The following is a 23,102-nucleotide window of genomic DNA, read 5'->3' on the forward strand; positions in this document are numbered from 1 at the left end:
GCCAGGTGAGAGGAGCTTTCTGCAGCCTGTGGTGGGCTCGAGGATGCCGACCATTCATCCACCCCATCGAGATAGCCCAGGCTCTGAGCTCAGCACTCCCCCCATCACTATGATTGCACTAATCCTCACCCACCCTTGCAGGCAGGCATTACTGTGGGCACACAGAAGTTTGGTAACTTGCCAGCTCCTGTGTAGGAAGCCAGGTCAGGATCCAGCCAGAGTCTCTCTAACAGCCCAGGCCTTGAATGAACACTGGCCTGCTTCAGAATACATGGCCCGCGCTGTGTTCAAATTCACAGGACAGGTTCCCTATAGGGCCTGTGAGGAAATCTGGTCTAAGAGAATCCGGAAAGACAAATTTCGTGAAACAGGTCAAGCCTGACACTGTGCTGCTATGCTTCAGTTGTGTTAAGCCACTCAGTGATCAGACCTGCTTCTCCTTTCATGATTTTAGTAACACTAGCCTCTTCCTTGGGCCCCTCCCTGTTGCTCCCACCATCTCCCAGGTTCTCTTGCACTCAGGTTTAGTCTTCCCTCTCCACTACTGATGATGCATGTATTGCCTTACTCTCTGATCCCCTTTCCTAAATCTGCTACTCCTCTGCTCTTTCTGTGCCTTATCTATCCCTGCTGAGTCTAACATGCAGATTTTGGTCATTCCAAAGTCATGTATAGATCTAATCACAGGGCTCTCTGCTTACCAGCTGCTACTTGGATAAGGAAAGCATGCCAACACGGTCCTCCTTCTTCCTGATGGCCAAGTCAGCATCATTATTACCTAAGTTTATTTCTAACACATCTCAACATCTTCATGTATTCCCTCTTGATAAAAGTAACTGAGCATAACACCATCAATACCATCAAATCTGTCATTCTCTTCCCCTCTCTCTGGGTGGGACAGGAAGCCATGCTGCTCTAGGAAATCTTTCCAAACAAGCAAAGGGGACTTCCCTGTCCCCTCCCATGTGTGACCTGAGCTTGTGTGGATCCCAGGGTGGGCATTCGGGACTACTTGACCTTGCCCATCTCTCCTTCACACCCTCTCATCTCTCCCTACTACCACCAAAAAGCTTGCATTGTATCTCCAATTTCCAGACATACTTTTGAAACCATTTATCTATCTGGTATGTTTATCTGTATCTAGTATGACATGAATATGTGATTTTTATGTGTGTCTATCACGGTTTTGGTCAGTTTGTATTTCTCGTGGGTACAGTTCTATGTGCTCATGTATGTGGAACATATGTATCCTGACACATGGACCTAGTTCCAAATGATCTGAAAGGAATATAATTGTAATTGAATATTTGCACAGATATCCAACATACACTTGTGATGGCTGGGGGAAATGCATGTGGGATTTTAGTCAGCATTTTATTACAGAAGGTATGTGATTAGTGCTGTATTAATAATGAATCAGCTTATTTGTGGGTCACTGTCAGTGACTCCTTTGCAAATCACATATGTAAATATTTCTGTCTATGGTCTGACGTACATGCAGTGCCACAGTCTGGGAGGTGCTGAGCCATGCCCTCTGTAGGTAGCATATGAAAAGAACTGCATGATTTAAAAGATGCTGACCGGCTTAAGGAAAGCAATTTAAAAACTTTCTAAAAATCTAGTTTGAATGAACAAGTACAATGTTTACAGTTTTCATTGTGTGTGTGTGTGTTTTCTTTTAGAGACGGGGTCTTGCTGTGTTGGCCAGGCTGGTCTCTAACTCCTGGGATCAAGCAATCCTCCTGCGGCTCAGCCTCCCAAAGTGCTGGGATTACAAGTGTGAGCCACCGTGCCTGCTGGCCCCACTGTTTTAAACCCTGATTCAACAGTCATACATTTAACTCATTACCTGTCTTCTTCCTCTTATGACAAACTCAAAGCTTTTATTTTACTAAAGTATTTGGATTAATCTTTTGCTTTTCTATCATGTTCTGAAATAGGTACAATAACAGAATCGCTCAAAATATTATCTCTGTTAAATGTTTTGTAGCTTTAGGGAGAGGTCTAACAACATGCGGGGAACAAGAAACCAAGCGCATACAGGATTCATTCATAATCTCTCTCCCTGAGTAGAAGCCCGCATCTCTCGATATTGTCTGGTTACCTGCAGGAAGTATTCTGAAGTTCAAAGAGGACATTCATGTGTACTCTGGCTTCCAGTTGGCCATTTAAGTAAGTGATCGCAATTAACTGAAGAGCGGCAGGGAAACACTTCCTGGAATTCTCATCCACAGACAAGTACAAACTGGGGCGGGGCCCATTACCTTCACCTACGCGCCGGGAGGGTGGCGGTCTGGCGGGCTGGGCCGGGTTCGGGCCGTGACGCCGAGAGGTGCGGGGCGCGCGGCTAGGAGCCTAGCGCCCCCGCCCGGGCCGGCCCCCATTCCGCCCGCATCCAGCCCGCATCCCGCCGGGGAAGCGAGCCCAGTCCAGCGCTGCCCGTCCAGTCTTCGCCCAAGATTTAAAGCCCGCAAGTTTTGTTCTTGAGACCAGCGACTTTCGCTCCGATGCAGGAAGGAAAGCCGACCTCAGATTTGGACATTTAAAGAGCTGGGCTTGGACTTGGTGAGTTTCGCTCTAAACTGCCCTTGAAATGAAGCTAGACTTGGAGGTAAAGTCACTGGGAAGCTGGCCTGGGGCGGGGTTTCCCCCTCCTCTCGTATTTTAGAAACGGATCGCAGCAGTGCAGCCCTAGTTTGCTGTAAGTTTCCTTCCTTTGTTACTGAGGCCCCCAGAGCTCCAGGCATAAGTGGTGTGACCAGAAACCTTTTAACAAGACCCGCTTGAGAGCCTGCCTTAGAGCTCCCGCTCGGAAACGAAAAGACCACCCTAATCCGCTGCGCGGCAGAACCAGTGTCCTGTGTGGGAGGAACCGCGGCGTGTCCTGGGCTCAGGACCCGCGAGGCCAACACAGTCCGCCTCTTGGCGGAGCGCCCCGGGCCGGTGGTTCCGCGCGGAGTTAGTCTGTGGTCAGTTACGTGGTGAAAACACTGCCGTGCCGCGGCCGCATCTTTCCGCGGGCCGAGGCTTCTCTGGGTGGGAATGTTGACTTCCCTTCCGGATCGCTAAATGGGGAAAGTTCTGGCCGCTCAGCGGGATACGTCTCCAGGCCCCGGATGGTTCGTTCTCCGTGCCGCGGCCCCGAGCTGGGCTCCCTGGGTCGCCCGCGCGGGCTCCCGGCACTGTGGCTGCGGGCCGCCCCCTCCGCCCCGCCCCCGCCCGGCGCGCCTTCTCGGCCGAGCGGTTCGCGGTCTCCGGCGCGGGAGGCTCCGAGTCTGCCCACTCCGGACCGAGCGAGGTCTCCGGGGGGGAAGAGTGGCTAGGAGGTGAGGACACGCTGGTCCTCGCCCGGCGCGTGGCGCCAGGACTTCAGGTGGGAACGCGCGCTCGGGCCGGGGGCGCGCGGCTGGCGTGGACACGGGCTCGGGGCCCGCCGCCCTGGCCCGGACCGCGCACCGCCCAGCGCCGGGAAGCCGGGAAGTCGGGGAGGCCTCTCCCACCGCGGGCCCCGGCAGCCCGCCCTCCGAAAGCGCGGCGGGGAAGGAGGCTCGCCCCCTCCCCGGAGCGCCTTTGTTCCCTCCGGCCTGCCCGCGCGGGTGGCCAGCGGCTGGGACCCAGGCCCGGCCGCCGCCCAGGTGCGGCAGGTAGGCTCGGGGGCCGGGCAGCTCCGGTTGGGGTGGCTTCCCGGGGCCGGCGCAGTCCCATTCCCTGAGGAGCTCCGGCTCCTCGGTGGCGGGACCGGCCCGGGCGCGGGAGCCGCGAGGCGAACGCCGCGCCCACCAATTCAGTTGCCGGCCGGGGGCCCCAGGCTTGCGGCCACCCGCCTCCGGCGGCAGGGCTGAATTCGAGTCGACAGCCCGCGTCGGGCTGGAAAGAGGAAACCGCCAGCCTAGTAACGCTTTCGGCGAGTTACTGGCAGGGGGAAATGGGGACAGGGAAGTGGGCAGGCGGGGAGACTGGAGCCGTAGATCTTTCTGGCGGGGAGGTCGTGGCCGCTGTTTCCTTTGACTCTGCCTAATTTCATTTTGAATCCTGATGTGACAGAGGCAATTGCTTGCTTGGATACCATATAGGTAAAAGTAACAGTTTTCAACTCGGCTCTTGACTACACCCTGTACGTTCTTGGCCAGTGTGGGTTTTCTTAGGTTACGGATCTTGTTAAAGGGACACTGATGTGGAAACCGCACAGTGGCTGGTGGTGGCCTGAGGCTCATATTTATGGTAATTATCTGATGAAAGTACATCCATCAGAATTGGATTTGTTCCTCTGTGCCTTTATTTTGGGAAACCTTGCCTGGTCCCTGTGGGGGATGGGAGAGGAATGTGAAAAGCTGAAGTTGACCCAGAAAAGGAAGATTGAAGGTAGTTGTATTAAGTGGTGGCACTGAAATGATCCCAACCTGAACTTGCTGAAAGGGTGATTAGTGATCAGCAGCTGATGTTATAACTTTCTCAGAAATTTATGGTAGATTTTCTATCTGGTCACAAGTGAGGAGGTGAAAGCTGCTTTCTCGGACCAACTCTTTGCTTTTAAAGCAAGCTAAATGCAATACCCGAAATGTTTTCCATTCAGTACTTAACCTGCTTGTCCTTCTCTCTCTTCCTTCTCCTCCTGCACACGCTCTGAGCATTGACTGAGCACTCTCTGAGGAGGAGGCTGACTCAGGCTGACCCTTCCCCGCCCTGCAAGGCTCCCTGTGGCACCTTAAGGTAGAACCAGTGTTATCACAGGAAAGGCCCAAGCCAAAGCTCAGAGCAGCTGTTCCAGAGAACGTGGGAGATGAGGATGAGTAGGAGGTAGAGATGCTTATAACTGCTCTGCCCAGAGAAAACTCAGAAGGTGCAGAAGAATTTTCAAAATAAAGTACAGGCCCCATCAAGTAGAAAATGAAATATTGTATTTCATTAAAGTGGAGATCAGTTTTCTCTTTTAATAAAAGACATTCAAATGGTGAGATTGTAAAAAACAAACAAACAAAAAAAACCTTTCTAATTCTCAAAAATAGAACAGCTTGAATAATAACTCATGGGTTTTGAAATGGGTCATCTTTTAAAATGGGTCACTTTGGCTAGAATCATTGCACTTGGTGACTCACATTGTAAAGGGTCAAGTTCTTTCTGAGGCCCAATTGCACTAGAATCTGCATTTCAGAACACAGGTGTCAGGAAGAAACGGGGAGAAATTCAGAAGGAAATGGTCTCTTCTCAGAATAACAAAATGTACCCTATTTGGGGGGATTTTATATATGCTGAAGTAAATAGGTCTCAGCTTTGCATTTTTATAATACATTATGCCTTTTCTAAAATATTTCCATAGCCATTATTTTAATTCATTGTTAGAATAACCTTGTAAGGAGAGGAATTCATTATGTCCGTGTTCCAGAAACTGAGGCACAGGAAATTATTACAAGAGCTCTACCCTTTGATATGGAATCTCTGTGAGCAAAGATGTAGCCAGAACAGTGTAAATCTAGAATTAAATACCTTCCTTACAGTATGCAATATCTAACTAATATGTATCAGTTTACATATATATAGGGGATGTAAGAATCTTTATATTTAAAGGATAAGAAACTTGATCAGGTGAGATACGAGATTTGAATGAAAAAGCGATTTTTTTAAAAAAACATTTTAATTCTACAAATTCAGATGCTGGCTTTGATATGTAACTTACTCAGATTTCTCTTCCATAGAAGGTTTTAACACTAGAAGCCAGTTCTCCACAAAAGAGAATGTTCTACCAAGTGTGTAGGCAACAAAGCCCAAAAGTTCAAGTTCAAAAGCCTAAGATCCACCTAATATTTCAGATTTGACTCTTTTGCTCCTTTCCTATAACTTTCTATAACTTTTTCATAGTGCTCTAAGCAAAATAAGTTCAAGGATGGACTCACCTCAGGTTTCCTTCTCTTACTTTAGAGGACCGTATAATCTTATACCTGTGTCATCCTAATTGAAATGTATTTTAAGTGCTTGTGGGAACCATGTTATTTCCTGTCAAGAATAATGGAAGACCATTATTCTATTAATAGAATAATGGGGAACATGAGAAGGACCATATTCAGTCAATTAGGGGCGATACAAAGCCTCACAGTATTTGCGATGTGTTAAATGGCCCTTAGCCATCAGATCAGTATTTTAAAAAACTCCTACCTAATTAATGTTTTTTGATAAGAAGCATATTATGAGTATAGCTTAGTACTCTAAAAAGAAAAAAACCTGAAAAAAAAAAAATCAGCCATCCATGAACTAACCCTGGTAAAGCTACACGAACAGATTCTAGAGAAAGGAAAATTGCACAGATGGAACATCTAATCTGGACTGACATTGTCAATAAGTTATCTCAAATGATCCTCAGAAAACACTGTCTGGTACATGGTTTAGACACAAGTCGAGCTCATGTGACCAGTAAATGGAGAGGCACAGTATACATCTACTTTTGTTTGCATTTAAACACTCTTGGCTTTTTTACTCTCTTTCACTTCCATCAGGTCCAGATTCCAGCTTGCACTGGAATATTTACTGACCCTTTGATAGAAGATCTACACCTGAAACATCTCTGAAGTCTTTTGAGCATCCTGTCCATGGCCTACTACACAGTATAAGTTAATATTTGTTGAATTAGTTAAATATAGGTATTAACCTACTTTCAGGGCTGCCCGCTGTAATGCCTAGAATAGGGCAGGCACTTAATAAATGGTAGTTAACTTAGACTAAACATTGATCCACCAAGACAGAAACATGTTACACATACCTCTTGTTTTATACCATCTTCTACTTTTTGTACCTCTGTGTTATAAACCCTCTATCAAGTGCTGTTTCTAAAGACAATGTCCAGAATGGAACACAGGAACTGCCACTGGACAACAGGCAGACACTGGGTTATATCATCACCCTGTTTCTGAATCCTGGTTTTTCTTATGATTCAACCATGGCTAACCTTTCTGATCTCCTTTTTTCCGTCTTTTCCCTTTACCCTAACTTCTAGCCAAACTAAGTGATTTGACATTTCCCCATTCAAGCCACAACTTTTTCTCTTACGTGCTTAAAAAAATTCCTGCGTAGTCTCTCTTGGAATGTCTTATTCCCTGCTCCCTCCACTTCACCTTTTTTTTTGTTTTAGACAGAGTCTCGCTCTGTCGCCAGGCTGGAGTGCAATGGAGCCATCTCGGCTCACCGCAACCTCCGCCTCCTGGGTTCAAGCGATTCTCCTGCCTCAGCCTCCCGAGTAGCTGAGATTACAGGCATGCTCCACCACACCCAGCTAATTTTTGTGTTTTTAGTAGAGACAAAAATTAACACGGTTTCACCATGTTAGCCAGGATAGTCTCCATCTCCTGACCTCCTGATATGCCCACCTCAGCCTCCCAAAGTGCTGGGATTACAGGCGTGAACCCCCACACCCAGCCCACTTCACCCTTTTAAGCCAGCTGAAATGCTCCCTGCCGTATTCCTCCCTTCACCTTTCTTTCTCCCATCCAAGTACTAACCAGGCCCAGCCCTGCTTAGCTTCTGAGATCAGCCAGGATCAGGCGCATTCAGGGTGGTATGGCTGTGGACTTCTTCTCTTTCTGAGCTGTCTTCCTCCTTTCCTCCGCAAACCCACATTTGAATTCTGTTCTAGCTCCTGCTCATTTGCCACCTCTCCCACAAAGCCTTCCCCAATTTCCATCTTCTCCCTGCTTCCCTCATCTCAGAGGAAAGCTCTTCATCCACAGAGCACCTGGTCTGGGGTCCATAGTTTGTTGTCCCTCGGTATCCTTGGGGAATTAGTCCCAGGACACCCCCCCATATCCATGCATGCTCAAGTCCCTTATATAAAATGGTATATCATTTGTATATAACCTATGCAATATTCTCATGTACTTTTTTTTCTTTTTATGCTTTTAGAGATGGGGTCTCACTCTGTTGCCCAGGCTGGAGTGCAGAGGCATATAGCCTTGAGCTCCTGAGCTCAAATGATCCTCCTGCCTCAGCCTCCCAAGTAGTTGGGATTATAAGTGTGAGCTACCACACCTGGCCCATGTACTTTAAATAATCTCTAGATTACTTATAATACCTAATGCAATGTAAATGCTATGTAAACAATTGTTACACAGTATCATTTAGTGTATAATGACAAGAAAAACATGTCTGTGCATGTTCAGTATAGACACAACCATACAGTTTTTTTAAGAATGTTTTTGATCTGTAGTTGGTTGAATCTGAGGATGCGGAACCCATGAATGTACAGGGCCAACTGCATATGGGTTTCTAATAACAGATTCGTGGATGAAGGCAACCCACACAATGCAACATTTCAAATGTATTTTAGTTTTTCTGGGACAAAGCCAGCCTAACAAATCTCAAGAATGTTTGAAAAATTCTAGCTTGAGTGAACGTTGTTCTTCTGGTGACTCAAATAAAGCAGTCATTGTGTCTGAGGAGTCCTAGTGGGGTGGCAGGGGTGGGGTTGGGAGTAGTGGCTATTTGTAGCATGTTTTATGTCACATTAAAGGGATGGGTATGCATTTTAGGCAATAATTCTTACTCTTACTGATAGGTGAACTTGTATTTTTTATTCATCTACCTTATGATGGATAACTGGTTTACATCTCTTCATCAGGTTTACTTCTTATGTGTCATTTTATGAGCTGACTTCGAATATATCTTCACATTTTCCGTGCCTTTACACATGAAAACGGTTTTGATACAGCTTTTTCATTAGAGAATGACAGCTTTTCCAGGCCATGGTGTCTGTGTCTGACTCCTTGCCTTTCATTTTACCCAATACTTGCGTAAAACATCCTCCCTGACTCTGGTACTTTTTTGCCTCCTCTCCTTCCTTCCTCCCCACCTCTTTTTCTCCCCCTCCTGCAACTTTGGATCTCCGTCCTTGGAGTCCCTGAATCTTTTTTGTGGATGAAAGACTACACTCAAAGGACACAGACTGATGAGGTCAGTTCTGCCCACTGCCTCGTACTACTGAGACCAAGAAGAAGAAGGAGGGAAAACTGAAATGGAAGGTTTGAAAAAGAGTATGTTAGTAAAAGAAGTAAGAACAGTGCTAACAAAATGCAGCAAAACAGAAATGACTTCAAACTTCTGGCAGTGAAGCAAATTCTCATCCCTCTGGGGTTGCTTCTCTTGACCCTGCCCCCTGCTCCCCTGCCCTCCCCTCCTGATGAGAACTGCAGGAAAACCTGTGCCCATGCCAGGGAGAAAGGGCAGGTGAGGAACACAGGGATGGGGCTGGGACTGACAAGCTGCTCTAAGCTGCCACAGGGTCTGGAGTTTGTTGACGTTACATGGTTAACTTGGTATCTCGGTGCCTCAGTATCTTTTGCAACATGGGGAGGGAGATCCTTTCTTCCTCAAAGGCTGTTGTCAGGCTTCAAGAGCTACCATATTTGTAAGGCATTTGGAACAGGGCGTGGTGTACAGTAGACATACCCATTATACACCAAATTAAAGTATAAAACAATACTGATTCTTACTAAGGATTAGTATTGTTTTATGATACTTAATTATATACACTAAGGGTTAGTCTTGTTTTTTGATACTTTAGGTTGGTATACATACATATACTAAGAATGCAGGCATGTCCATGGAAGTCAGCAATATTCAGCCCCCAGCAGGTCCCAGTCAGCAGGACAGGGATTAGGGGAGTCAGGTGAGGCAGGGCTGTGTAAGTGCAGGGTTGGAGCCTGTCTTGGTTGCTAGACTGGGTAAAAGGAGAAGTTTGTTTCTTAAGTAGGCAAGAAAGAAACTGACAAGAGTTATATTTAAAAGAGCAAGCACCCCTGTCAACCCAAACAACTGTGTTGCAAGAAGGAGCACAGAGGGCCAAGCTCAGAAAAGCAAGTGTTTGACCTCTCTGAGACCTCCTTTATATGTCAGCTTTTTAAAATTTGTTTCAAATTTTGCATAATCAAACTGGTTACTGGGAATTATTGATTTCATATAACGTCCCTAAAATAGAAGAATAATCTATAATCACATGCCACAAGTCCCGTTAATAAAGACTTAGGGTCTGTCTTTACCCATTTGTTCATTTGAAATTTCCCTGTCTTTACTTCCCCCATAACCAGCAAACAAATCTACACCCATGTTTAACTTATAAAGAAAGATATAGCTTAGTTAACATAGGTGGAGATCTTGTACCTGGATTCACATTGAAGGTTTTATTATCCAGCTTTCCCCTCTGTCCCAGAGCCATGATTGCTAAAGTGGAATTTAAAGTCTCTTTGGACTAACACTGAATCAAGAACTAACTCTATAAATGTATTCTCTGCAGAAGGATAAGAATTCCAAGTGGCTTCTAATTTTTGCCCATGGCTTGAAATAAAGTTTCATATAGCTAAAGTCCCAGCACAAAAACACTCGAAGACAGCCATTAGGTAGAATTTTTTTCTTTTTTAGAGGTCTTATATTGGAAATATAACAGTTGCAAAGATATCTAATATTTCACCTTAAAATGTGAGTTATAAATTCAGAGTTCACATTGCCTCCTTCCTTCTTGAGCAAATAGACTAGGCAATTAGTACCAAATAGTAACTAGTTATATTTCTTAACACCAATTATTGTAACTAATTTATTAAGAAGAAATCTATGCAGATCAAATTATAGCTTTTCCAGGAAGTGCGGGGCTTTTTATTCCTGATCGCTCTCAACGAGGTAATTTGGCTTCTGAAGATTGGTCCTAGCTATACTTAATAGGAAACAGATGACAAGAAGCAGCCAGGAAAAAAAAACTTGGAATGTAGAACAAAATGCAGCATAAACATGGTACAGAAGATTTTATCTTTCTTTCCTTTCATTATGTCTGGACAGGAACTAAAAACTCTCCCACATGGGACTTAATTATTAAGTAATAAAAGTTTAAATGTAAAAGATATAAAGGCATGAGAATATAAAGGAATTTTTAAAAAATCTGCGACTCACTGGAGGAGCCTCATCTAGTCCTGCTTTATAAGCATGTCACTTTGAAAGGGATCGTTATATTTTCATGACTCATGGGGATATTCCAAATATTAAGTTGATTTTTAAAATGAAAATTATCAGTTCAGTCTTGTTTTCTATATAGGTTTCACTACAATATTTTATTTCCCCAGCAAGGAAAAAACCAGAACTAGAACAGAATGATTAAATTTCTTAGTTTTCTTCTAATCCGTTAGTATTTCCATCGAATTATACTGCCTTCTTATATAGAATTTCTGGGTTTGTTCTTGTTTTGGCAACAATTGAAGTAAGAGAGGATGATTTTATGGTAGAGGTTTGATTCGATTCTAGATTGGTGTTTTTCGGCTATGTAGAACACAATCTATTCATGGTTCAGACAACCGTTTTAGGAGGTTTTCATGTCCAGCATTTAAAAAAAATAGGAATAGAAGTGGGCATTCATATATATATATATGTATATATATGCATATTAAGTAATAAAAGTGTAAAATATATAAAGGAATGAGGAATGTATATATATTATATATATACACACACACACACCAAATTAAAGTATAAAACAATACGAATTCTTACTAAGGATTAGTTCTTACTAAGGATTAGTATTCTTACTAAGGATTAGTATTGTTTTTTGATACTTTAGGTTGGTATACATACATATACTAAGAATGCAGGCATGTCCATGGAAGTCAGCAATATTCAGCCCCCAGCAGGTCCCAGTCAGCAGGACAGGGATTAGGGGAGTCAGGTGAAGCAGGGCTGTGTAAGTACAGGGTTGGAGCCTGTCTTGGTTTACAGTTTTGACATTTTGTTCATTGTGGATTTTTTGCAGTAACTTTGATTTTTAAAAAATACCACATCAAAGTATTATACTGACTACTGAGTTATTATACTGACTACTTAAATTGTACACCTAAAGTAAGTGGCTCCCTTGTCTCCCTCTAGTCCTGGCCCCGATCAGTATGGTTTACAGAGGGAATGGTGAGTGTTGGGGAACTAGGGAGCCTGTGAGGAGGCGGCCCACAAGGGGAGGAGGAGCTGATGGTGTGTCTGATGTCTCCTCCTTTCTCTAGGAAGCAGACAGGAGGTGAAGTCTTTGGAGTGAGGGGACAGAGCCTGGGAGGGGGAGATTTAGCATGGCCGCTGAAGAGACCAGGAAAGGGAGAAGGTCTGGGACAAGTGCAAGAACAGTCACACGGCACTGAAAACTTTGCCCAAAGCTAGATAGTGCCATTTGTGGTGACGCTGCCTGCCTGGTAAGTTCCGTTTCCACTGCATCCCTGGAGGTGTCGTAGGAACAGGAAGATGGGAGGGTGGCGCTGGGGTCTGGGGTTGTTGGGGTGGGAGGGCAAAGGTGTCCGATGATGATTCTGCATCTGAGACAGGGGAGGTGCGTGAGGAAGAAAGGTCAGGAGACTGCTGGGCGTGGTGGGGTGGCAGAAGGTTCTGGATGAATATTTAGAAGTTGCAGCTAGGAGTGAGCATACTATAGAATGAGTATCCTGGAATTTGAAGTCTCAGAAGAAATGCAGTTCTTGGTGAAGCCATGTAAACAACTTCCTGGCTGCTAAGCTGTCTTGAGTGTTGGGAGACAACATGAACAAAATGGTCTACACATCATAAGGTTTCCTTAAACTTGAGTGTGTTGTATGTCTCCTAAGTAAAATGCAGAAATACAGTTCACTGTTGCTTCTCTTCCTGGAAATTGCCCTCCCCAACCTCAAACCAGCCCCCAAGTGGGGCAGGGTCCATCTTTAGACCCTCCCGTAGCACCCAGCATAACCCTAACTACATGGTCAGTGTCTCTCTTCCCCACTTAGAGCTCCAAGACCAGGGCCTTGTTTGTCCTGCTTACCCACTCTACCCATTTGTTAACCCCATCTTAATTTTCTGATGAACGAGACCTTTTTTCATTGACTCCTCCTTTTTCTCCTTCTCCGGAGTTTATTTTTCCTTCAGGCCCATTGCTCTCTCTCCACCTAGAGAGCTTATCCACATTCATGAAATTAGTCATCGTCATGCTGAGAGTACCCACCTGGATCTCCCCAGTCTTGTCTAGCTTGTCTTAGATTATTACCCTCTGGACATCTGTACCTTATTGTCTCTCCATCACCCTCGAACTCAATGCAAGTCTAAAATCAAATGCAATCCCCTTCGCTCCTAACTCAGGAAACAGTTTTCCCTCCCTTGTCGGTAATGCTTGAAATTAGCTCTCACTTCTCCTCTTCCTCCTTTACTCCCCATCCCAGGTCATTCATCAGGTCCTGCTAGGTCTTTTTCTTGAAAGGGCCTTCTTTATGCCTTCCTTTCCTCCCCACTTCCACTACCCTTGACTAGGCCTTCCTCACCTCATCCGGCATCAGTACGAGCCCCTGAGAAACCAGCGTCCTGATCTTCAGGCATTCTGCATTTCACCCTGCACCACCATTGCCAGTTTAATCCCTCTTGCTCAAACTTAATAAATACTGAGCAAGGGAGTTACCATGACAAACAAAACCTGAAATTTCTATGACTTCCTGCTGCTGTCTGTACCCTCTAAGACTCCTCTACCTGATTTTTAAGGTTCTCCATAAGTAGGTTCCCACCTCTCTGCTTTCAAATCAATGGCTCTTTCTCAAATATCTGCCATATGCAGTTCTTGTCTGAAACAAAGGTTGCTCCTACTCCTGCAGCCACCTAAATCCTAGTCATCCTCAGGCCCTCCTAAAATCCTGACTAATCCAGCCCCCACTGATTTCTCTACTAGTCCCAGAGACTTTCCTCTTGCGCCTGGGGTTGGTATCATGCAGATTAGTGCTGACACACTGTACCTTACCAGGATTTGTCCATTGTTGTCTGTGGGAACTATGCTTTCATGTGGGAACTATGAGTCTTGTCACAAATAGACTGTAAATGCTTTGAGATTGGAGACTGTAAAATACTTATTCATGGTCTCCCACTGTGACTGGTATAAGAACTCGCAGAGTAAATACTCATATACTTACAGGATTAATTGAAACACTGGAGACTGAGGTTGTTTAACTTGTACTTAAAAGTGTGGACCTCCCCATCTTGATTAGAACTTCAAAATGGATAGCAGGTTTTACATATTATCTCAGCATCACAAAAGTAGACTCCACAAAGAAATGAGTTGATAGCAGGGGTAAGGTTTAAAAAAATCAGGGATTATTGCAGGGAAACTTGTAACCTTTGGGTGTGCTAACTAGTTTCTTCCCAAAAAGTTTAAAGAGCTCTCTTGTGAAAGAATATTCCTATGAGTAACTGAGGGGTACGGCTCCCAGACTGAAAAGTATTTGGGGTCTGTCACCTCTTTTCTGATGTTCCTACTTCTATTCTTTATTCTTCTGACTACCTCTATTAGGAAAGATAATACTAAGAATACCTGTCCCTTCTTCTCAGTCCAAATAGAAGCAAACCCAGGTTGTATTTGAGATATCTGCATATTTTCTTCCAAGCAATTCTTTGTCCTCTTCTCTCCCATGCTTTTCTATTTCCTATTTTCAGCAGGCTCTGAAGTCATCTATAATTTTTACTGCCCCTCAGTGACATTACATGGATATTCATCCCCGATTTGCAGATTAAAGCACTGAATCAGAGTGAGGTGAGGGTTGCCCAAGGTTACACAATAAATCTGGCCCCAAACAGGGGTAACCCTTGAGTTTCTAGCCTGTTGATTGGCCACTGACCCATGCTGCAGGCACACAAAGGAAGCTGCACCCACAGCAGTCTGTTGTGGATGGTTGCTGAGCTTCGCATTCGGCATTGGGCTTGCTTTGTTTCCTGCCAGGCCCAGCATTTTCTTCTACCAGATCGGCAGGCTTTGTGGGCGTCTTACTAGGGCCCTCCCCTGCACTCTGAATAGGAAAGCTGGAAGCTGTGCTTTAGAGAAGCTTTAAGACGCTGTAAGAAACCAGAAGAGTGAGTGCCAGTTGTATGTGCGTGGTCTCCATCCGCAGAGCCGGAGCTGGGCGCAACAGTGTTGACTTGTAATTGATGAATTTAGATCGGGGGCAGGCCGGGGGAGGGCAGTGCTTTTGATTTAGGCTGGGAAAGGCCTCCTAGTGACTATGTTCAATTTGGAGGAATTCAGATGTTCTTTTGTGATACAAGTGAAGCTGTGTAATACAAATGAGGAGTTTTACCTTCCCTAAATCTTCCCCTTATCATTCCCGTATTATCAGTGAGATCTGGTTACGATTTATGTAAATGGTGGCTAAAAAATTCAAACGACTGAGGGGGAGAATTCTCATTTTAGAACTTCACATGCTGTGCTGAATAAGTAGCGTGGGATGTTGGCTTTGTGACAGGTCTTTTGTCATTTTTCAGAAAGCATTTTGACTTGTTAATGTCAATTTGGAACAGTTGAAAAAATACAGGAAAATAAGGTAAATAACATACATATTGAGGGTGGGGACAAAATGAATGTTCTGAACCAGCTGCCAGCTTACAGTAGCCATATAAGCAGTAGCAGCAACGCACCAACCTGGTGAGTAATAGGCCTGATTCACTGGAGAGATAGTAGCGCCTTTAATGAGTCAGATGGATGCACACTGGGTGTGGGAGCAGTTGGACTTGTGGGCAGAAAGTCTAGCAAGAAGCTCAGACTTGCAAACAACTCTAGGACATGCAAAGCAAGCTGGCATTGGAGCTTGCTGGACACAGCTGCTCAGGAATAGGCAGCTGGTTTTCCCTTTGATCCCTGAGATTCCAAAGGTTACTTTCCTCTTTGTTCCCTTCCCAGGGTCAATTAGAGTAGAAACTGCAGATGCTTTTCAGTTGAGAATTTTCCTAGATTTCTTAAAAATGTGTATGCTGGCTTAAAATCTGCCATCAAGAATTCCATTACCTTACTTTAAGCCTCCAGTTCCTTCAAGATGTATTGTGGAGGAGACCAGAGGGCCCTTGCTTTGAGGCTTCAGAGGATGGTCATTATCTGGGTGAGCACTGTGGATAAAGACTGCGAGAGCAACTGAAAGAAAGTGGGCCCCTGAATGAAAGTGATTTTGCAAAGTTTAGGCAGATGCCACCATCAGAAACTGATATTTTCTGATGTCTTTCTCACCTTCCTCTAGAGCATTCAGTCCAGAAATGACCAGCCTATCCAAGGAGGAAATTACTGATATTGATCTGTTCCTTAGAGCAGTGTTTCAGCCTTTTTTTTTTTTTTTTTTTTTTTGAGACGGAATCTCATTCTGTTACCCAGGCTGGAGTGCAGTGGCATGATCTCAGCTCATTGTAACCTCCACCTTCCTGGTTCAAGCGATTCTCCTGCCTCAGCCTCCTTAGTAGCTGGAATTACAGGTGTGCACCACCACACCCAGCTAATTTTTGTATTTTTGATAGAGATGGGGTTTCACCATGTTGCCAAGCTGGTCTCAAACTCCTGACCTCAAGTGATCCTCCTGCCTCGGCCTCCCAGAGTGCTGGGATTACAGGCATGAGCCACCACGCCCGGCCTTCAGCCTTTGTGATGGTAAAGCACAGTAACACATTTCTCATTACACCCCTGGACGCACACACACATAAAACCCAAAAGTTTCACAAAATGATTCTTGCTCTTACTACTTTCAGTACACTCTGCATTTAAAAAAAAAGAGAATGCTGGCTGTGGCTTCCTAAGTGGTACGTGCAGTTTTCACATCAGTGCCCTTAGCAATAAAATGTGTCCTATACTGATTATCTCTGGACAAAGTCTGAATGGGGCTTGGCTCTAATCTCTAGTCCTCACTGGACATTTTACATACCTGGCCTTTGCCTCTACCCTGATGTGGAATGATCATGGGGGTGGGAAATACAGCTGGATCCGAAAGCTCTGAAGTGGGGATGGAGGTGTCACAGCTGAGGCTAGGCCCATTCTGCAGGGCACTCAGTGTGTGCAGTTGGTTTTCTATCAGGGGTCAACTGGCAGGGGGACTTGAGGACAGATCTCTGGGCATGAAGCAGGGCCTTTGCCTGGGGCTTGCTATGTGGCTCAGCCTACACAGCTCTCTCCCTGTCAGTCCTGTCCAAAGCCCAGGAAACTAATGTACCACCCCTGAGGAAGACAGCCTACCTCTCCATCCAAGGAAGTGTTTTACCTGTGGTAAGCACTGGGGACAGAATCCTTGAGAAAGGAGGGTGCTATGTCCCAGTGGTGGAAGAAAAGAGAGGACCTGGGGTAAGCAGCCATGGCATGGACCTCATCTGAGGTGGCACCTGGCTAGGCGTCCTGACCCCCAGTCTTTCCCCAGTAACCATCACTTTGAGTAAACAGTGGCTCCACCCCCAGCATGGTTCTTTGCACCAACATTTGGGGAATGCCTACCAGGGGTCACACACTGACCTGGATGCTGAGTGTAGGGTGTCTACAACATCGTGCCTAAAAAGTCTCTGTATGGGGTATAAGAAGGTGCTGGTGCAATACAGATGAGATGAGAAGCATCTTTCAGGGAATGGGTTGATCCTAATTCAGGCTTCCCAGAGAAGGATGTCTATAGACTTGATATTAGCAAGGGAGGTAGGGTAACCAGGCCACAGGACTGCTGGTGTAAAGACCAGGGCATATGAAATGGCAAGTGTGATTGTGCTTTCAGCCAGTAATTTGGTATTGTCAAATGATGTGACCAAATAGCTGGAGAGGCAGATCCTAAAGGGTCCTGTGAGCCAGGCTAGACTTCATCTTGTCACTAACTAGTGGAGAGGCTCTGAAGGAGATAAAAAAGCTCAGTTCGTCTCGTGATTAAATCCAAGTTTTACAAAGGTCACTCTGACTGTAAGTGGAAGGTGGGTTGGCCAGGGGATCATCTAGTCTGGGTGAGAGGGGATAACATGAAGGGGTGAAGAGAGATTTTGAAGTGATTCACAGGATTAAACATTTAAATAACGGAAGTGGAGGAGATGGGGCGGGGGGTGTTCCAGATTTCAGGCACAGAAGAAAGAAGTGCAGTAAGCACAAATAAAGAGAAATAGGAACAGCAGGTTTTAGGGGAGAAGATAACAGAATGGGTTAGAAATGACACTTGAGGCCGGGCGTGGTGGCTCACGCCTGTAATCCCAGCACTTTGGGAGGCTGAGATGGGTAGATCACAAGGTCAGGAGATTGAGAACATCCTGGCTAACACAGTGAAACCCCGTCTCTACTAAAAATACAAAAAATTAGCCTGGCATGGTGGCGGGTGCCTGTAGTACCAGCTATTCGCTACTCGGGAGGCTGAGGCAGGAGAATGGCGTGAACCCAGGAGGCGGAGCACTCCAGCCTGGGAGACAGTGAGACTCCGTCTCAAAAAAATAAAAAGAAATGACACTTGAGTACCCTAGTGTGCTAGGTAATGATCTGTCTTCTGTCTGCTTCCCTTCATTTATCATGTATATTCCCATTTAATTTGCACAAAGACTTTGAGTTAAATGGTCTTACCCCAATTTGTCAAATTTCTGTGTTAGATGCATGATATGGTATAAGAAACCATAAGTGGCTGAGGCAGCATTGGTGTTCAAATTGCCTGACTACAAAGACAGTGCTTGTTGGCTACATTCTGTTGCTTCCCAGTTTAGAACATTTTACATTGATGCGCCTGTTGCATTTCCAAATAAAAAAGTGCAGAAAGAAGGTGGCTGTATAAATCTGGGGCTCACAAACTAATTTTCATTATTGAGAGTTTGCTTTCAAGGAGCAAATTGTGGCTCCTTGATTATGAACCTTAATTAAAAAAAATAATAATAATAAGTCTTATTCCTGCCTTGTCTGGGGCAAGCCTTAATGGATTTTTACTGCTGTGAATTTTCTTTTCATTGAAGATTTTGCCTTCATCTATGTATCTACTTTCCTCCTGACCATATTCAAGGCAGTTTATTCATGAATATACCCATTTGTGAAATTTGAACTTAAGTATACAAGATTATAGCTGTTTGGGAAGCTTTTTTTTATTTTTTTAAGAGTAGGAGTAGAAAAAGGTCTCTGTATTCTGAATGGGAAGACAGTGTAAAGCAATTTTTTCCCTTTTCCTGTCCTCCTTAAAAAAAAAAATAAACAGCCATATGCCTCTGCCAAATACTAACTGCCTCATCACCTTTTGTCCAGATCGGGCAGCTTACATTTGGTTTTAAGAAATTAGGAATATGTGTCTTTCTGGCACCTCAGTAACCCACGTGATTGTGATTCTTTTCTCTTCTTGACTCTGATAGGTGGCATGGAATGTTCACATGGGAGAGCCACATGAGGCCGCCCACCACGCTTCCTGAAGGATGCCCGGGTGGAAGAATTTTGACGTGCCAGTGTCCTCGTTCTACAGGGTGTTCCATTCTTTCACAATCTCAGAAAAATGGGATTAAAAGAAACTATTTTGTGAAATAAGAAAACTGTTTTCCATTTTTAATGACCAACATGTATTAAGATGGACACCTACTCTACGAAATACGAAGTTCTATGGTCCCAAAGAAGCCAGTGCCTATGCTAAATAAAAACAGACTTGAGTGGATATGAGAATGTTGATTAGTGGCAGAAGAGTCAAAAAATGGCAGTTTATTCAGTTATTTGCAACTTGTTTTATAGGGAGCCTCATGTTTTTTTGGGAACCGATCGATAATCACATTGTGAGCCATATGAAGTCATATTCTTACAGATACCTCATAAATAGCTATGACTTTGTGAACGATACCCTGTCTCTTAAGCACACCTCAGCGGGGCCTCGCTACCAGTACTTGATTAACCACAAGGAAAAGTGTCAAGCTCAAGACGTCCTCCTTTTACTGTTTGTAAAAACCGCTCCTGAAAACTACGATCGACGTTCCGCAATTAGAAAGACGTGGGGCAATGAGAATTACGTTCGGTCTCAGCTGAATGCCAACATCAAAACTCTGTTTGCCTTAGGAACTCCTAGTCCACTGGAGGGAGAAGAACTACAAAGAAAACTGGTTTGGGAAGATCAAATGTACAATGATGTAATTCAGCAAGACTTTGTTGATTCTTTCTACAATCTTACTCTGAAATTACTTATGCAGTTCAGTTGGGCAAATACCTATTGTCCACATGCCAAATTTCTTATGACTGCTGATGATGACATATTTATTCACATGCCAAATCTGATTGAATACCTTCAAAGTTTAGAACAAATTGGTGTTCAAGACTTTTGGATTGGTCGTGTCCATCGTGGTGCCCCTCCCATTAGACATAAAAGCAGCAAATACTATGTGTCCTATGAAATGTACCAGTGGCCAGCTTACCCTGACTATACAGCTGGAGCTGCCTATGTAATCTCGGGTGATGTAGCTGCCAAAGTCTATGAGGCGTCACAGACACTTAATTCTAGTCTTTACATAGACGATGTGTTCATGGGCCTCTGTGCCAATAAAATAGGGATAGTACCACAGTACCATGTGTTTTTTTCTGGAGAGGGTAAAACTCCTTATCATCCCTGCATCTATGAAAAAATGATGACATCTCATGGACATTTACAAGATCTCCAGGACCTTTGGAAGAATGCTACAGATCCTAAAGTAAAAACCATTTCAAAAGGTTTTTTTGGTCAAATATACTGCAGATTAATGAAGATAATTCTCCTTTGTAAAATTAGCTATGTGGACACATATCCTTGTAGGGCTGCGTTTATCTAATAGTACTTGAATGTTGTATGTTTTCACTGTCAGTGAGTCAAACCTGGATGAAAAAAAACCTTTAAATGTTTGTCTATACCCTAAGTAAAATGAGCATGAAAGACAAATATTTTGAAAGCCTAGTCCATCAGAATGTTTCTTTGATTCTAGAAGCTGTTTAATATCACTTATCTATTTCATTGCCTAAATTCATTTCAAAGAATTCGTATTTAGAAAAGGTTTATATTATTAGTGAAAACAAAACTAAAGGGAAGTTCAAGTTCTCATGTAATGCCACATTATATACTTGAGGCGTAGAGACGTTATTAAGAAGTCTTGATGTTAGAATAATTGCTTTTGGAAAATACCAAATGAACGTATAGTACAACATTTCAAGGAAATGAATATATTGTTAGACCAGGTAAACAAGTTTATTTTTGTTAAACAGCACTTGGTGGAGGTAGTAGGGGCAGGGAAAGGTCAGCATAGGAGAGAAAGTACATGAATCTGGTAAAAGAAAGTCTCTTGTTCTTACGAGGAGATGTAGAAAAATGTGTACAATGTTATTATAAACAGACACATCACTTCTTACCACATCCATGTAGCTATTGGTGATAGAGTCATTAAAATACCTTTTTTTTTTGGTATCTTTTTTCAAGGTTAATGAGAACTTTGAGAAAAGTGAGTAATGCTGCCCTAATACTTTGTATGTTTTTAATGGATTTTTTTTAAGTATTAGAAAATGACACATAACATGGGCAGTTGGTTGCTCATAGGGTCCTTCTGTAGGGAGAAACCATTGTTAATTCAAATAAGCTGATTTTAATGAAGTTTTCAACTGGTTTTTAAATATTCAATATTGATCTGTGTTTAAGGTTGTTATTTGAATGTAGTTTACATAGAGGAATATAATAATGGAGAGACTTCAAATGGAAAGAGAGAACATTACAAGCCAAATTTATCCATAATTTTATAAAATGAAATCTTAGTGTCTAAATCATTGTACTGATTACTAAAATTAACCCACTCCTCCCCAATGAGGTCTTATAAACCACAGCACTTTGTTCCAAGTTCAGAGTTTTAAATTGAGAGCATTAAACATCAAAGTTATAATATCTAAAACAATTTATTTTTCATCAAATAGCTGTCAGAGGTGATCTTTATTTTCTAAATAATTCAAACTTGAAAACAGTAAAAAAGTGATGGAAAAGTTGCCAGTTTGGGGTTTAAACCATTTTTAAAGCTGCATGTTCCTTGCAATCAGAGAGATGTGTCTGAGATCTAATAAAGTAAGTTACATTTATTTTACAAAGCAGGATAAAAATGTGGCTATAATACACTACCTCCCTTCACTACAGAAAGAATTAGGTGGTGTCTACTGCTAGGGAGATTATATGAAGGCCAAAATAATGACTTCAGCAACAGTGGCTGAACTCACTCTTAAGACCTTTGACAGCAGAGGCACCTGTTAGGGAAAATAAGATGTCTCATAAGGTAATGTCTAAAAACATGCAAAACAAAACTAAAAAAGATTTATCAGTATACACAACTGGATGATGATACTTAACAATTTTTAGCAGGTAGCTTTTTAATGTTTACAGAAATTTTAATTTTTTTCTATTTTGAAATTTGAGGCTTGTTTACATTGCTTAGATAATTTAGTATTTTTAACTAATGTCAAAACTACAATGTCAAACATTCTAGGTTGTAGTTACTTTCAGAGTAGATGCAGGGTTTTAGATCATCACAGTTTAAGTTTTCTGACCAATTTTAAAAAACGTAGAGAACAAAAGCATATTTGACCAAGCAACAGGCTTATAATTAATTTTTATTAGTTGATTCTTTAATGATACATTGCCTTTTGGCCATATATACCCTGTGTATCTATACTTGGAAGTGTTTAAAGTTGCCATTGGTTGAAAACATCAGTGTCTCTGGCCATCAAAGTGATCTTGTTTACAGCAGTGCTTTTGTGAAACTATTATTTATTTGCTAAAAGAACTCTTCTGAACCGTGTCCTTTTTATTTTTGCTTAGAATAGAATGGAGCAGGTTTAAATTTCAAGGAAATATGAAGGCACTTCCTTTTTTTTCTAAGAAGGAAGTTGCTAGATGATTCCCTCATCACACTTAAAGTACTGAGAAGAGTATTTGTAAATAAAAGGGTTCCAACCTTTTAAAAAAGAAGGAAAAAACTTCTTGGTGCTCCAAATGCAGGGCTATCTTTTTTAAAAATGTCAACAAAGGGAAAATAAACTATCAGCTTGGATGGTCACTTGAATAGAAGATGGTTATACACAGTGTTATTGTTAAAATTTTTTTACCTTTTGGTTGGTTTGCATCTTTTTTCCATATTGTTAATTTTATACCAAAATGTTAAATATTTGTATTATTTGAATTTTGCTCTTGTATGACAAAATAATTAGTGGGTTTTAAAAAAAAATCTATGATTTCCAATAAACAACTGAAAAATTATCAGGAGATGTGTATTTAAACTTTTTCATGAACATTGCTTATATAATCATTCATTCTGTTTTAATGTCCTACATGGTCTTAGCCCTATTCCTATAGGATGATCATGTTCTCTGCATTATAGGG

General features: G+C 43.1%; 2 protein-coding genes across 4 annotated transcripts in view; one reads left to right on the top strand and one right to left on the bottom strand.

Moving 5' to 3' along the window:
• Positions 1-23,102, bottom strand: part of MCF2L2 (MCF.2 cell line derived transforming sequence-like 2) — a 252,899-nt gene that overhangs the window by 67,385 nt on the left and 162,412 nt on the right. The gene's annotated exons all lie outside the window — the stretch shown is intronic.
• On the top strand, positions 2,396-22,979 carry B3GNT5 (UDP-GlcNAc:betaGal beta-1,3-N-acetylglucosaminyltransferase 5). Of its 2 annotated transcripts, none has more exons than XM_050780195.1 (2): positions 2,396-2,565; positions 19,099-22,979. In XM_050780195.1, exon 2 carries the CDS (start codon positions 19,393-19,395, stop codon positions 20,524-20,526), a length of 1,134 nt encoding a protein of 377 aa, XP_050636152.1. In that variant the 5' UTR covers positions 2,396-2,565; positions 19,099-19,392; the 3' UTR covers positions 20,527-22,979. The 2 variants fall into 2 exon arrangements, with proteins under 2 accessions (XP_050636152.1, XP_050636153.1); XM_050780196.1 differs by lacking the exon at positions 2,396-2,565 and adding an exon at positions 11,771-12,194.

The sequence above is a fragment of the Macaca thibetana genome, chromosome 2 (genome assembly GCF_024542745.1).
Source record: "Macaca thibetana thibetana isolate TM-01 chromosome 2, ASM2454274v1, whole genome shotgun sequence".
In the NCBI taxonomy this organism is placed as follows: Eukaryota; Metazoa; Chordata; class Mammalia; order Primates; family Cercopithecidae; genus Macaca; species Macaca thibetana.

Coding starts and splice junctions, on each gene's coding strand:
- B3GNT5 (XM_050780195.1), top strand. CDS start 19,393: ATGAGAATGTTGATTAGTGGCAGAAGAGTCAAAAAATGGCAGTTTATT.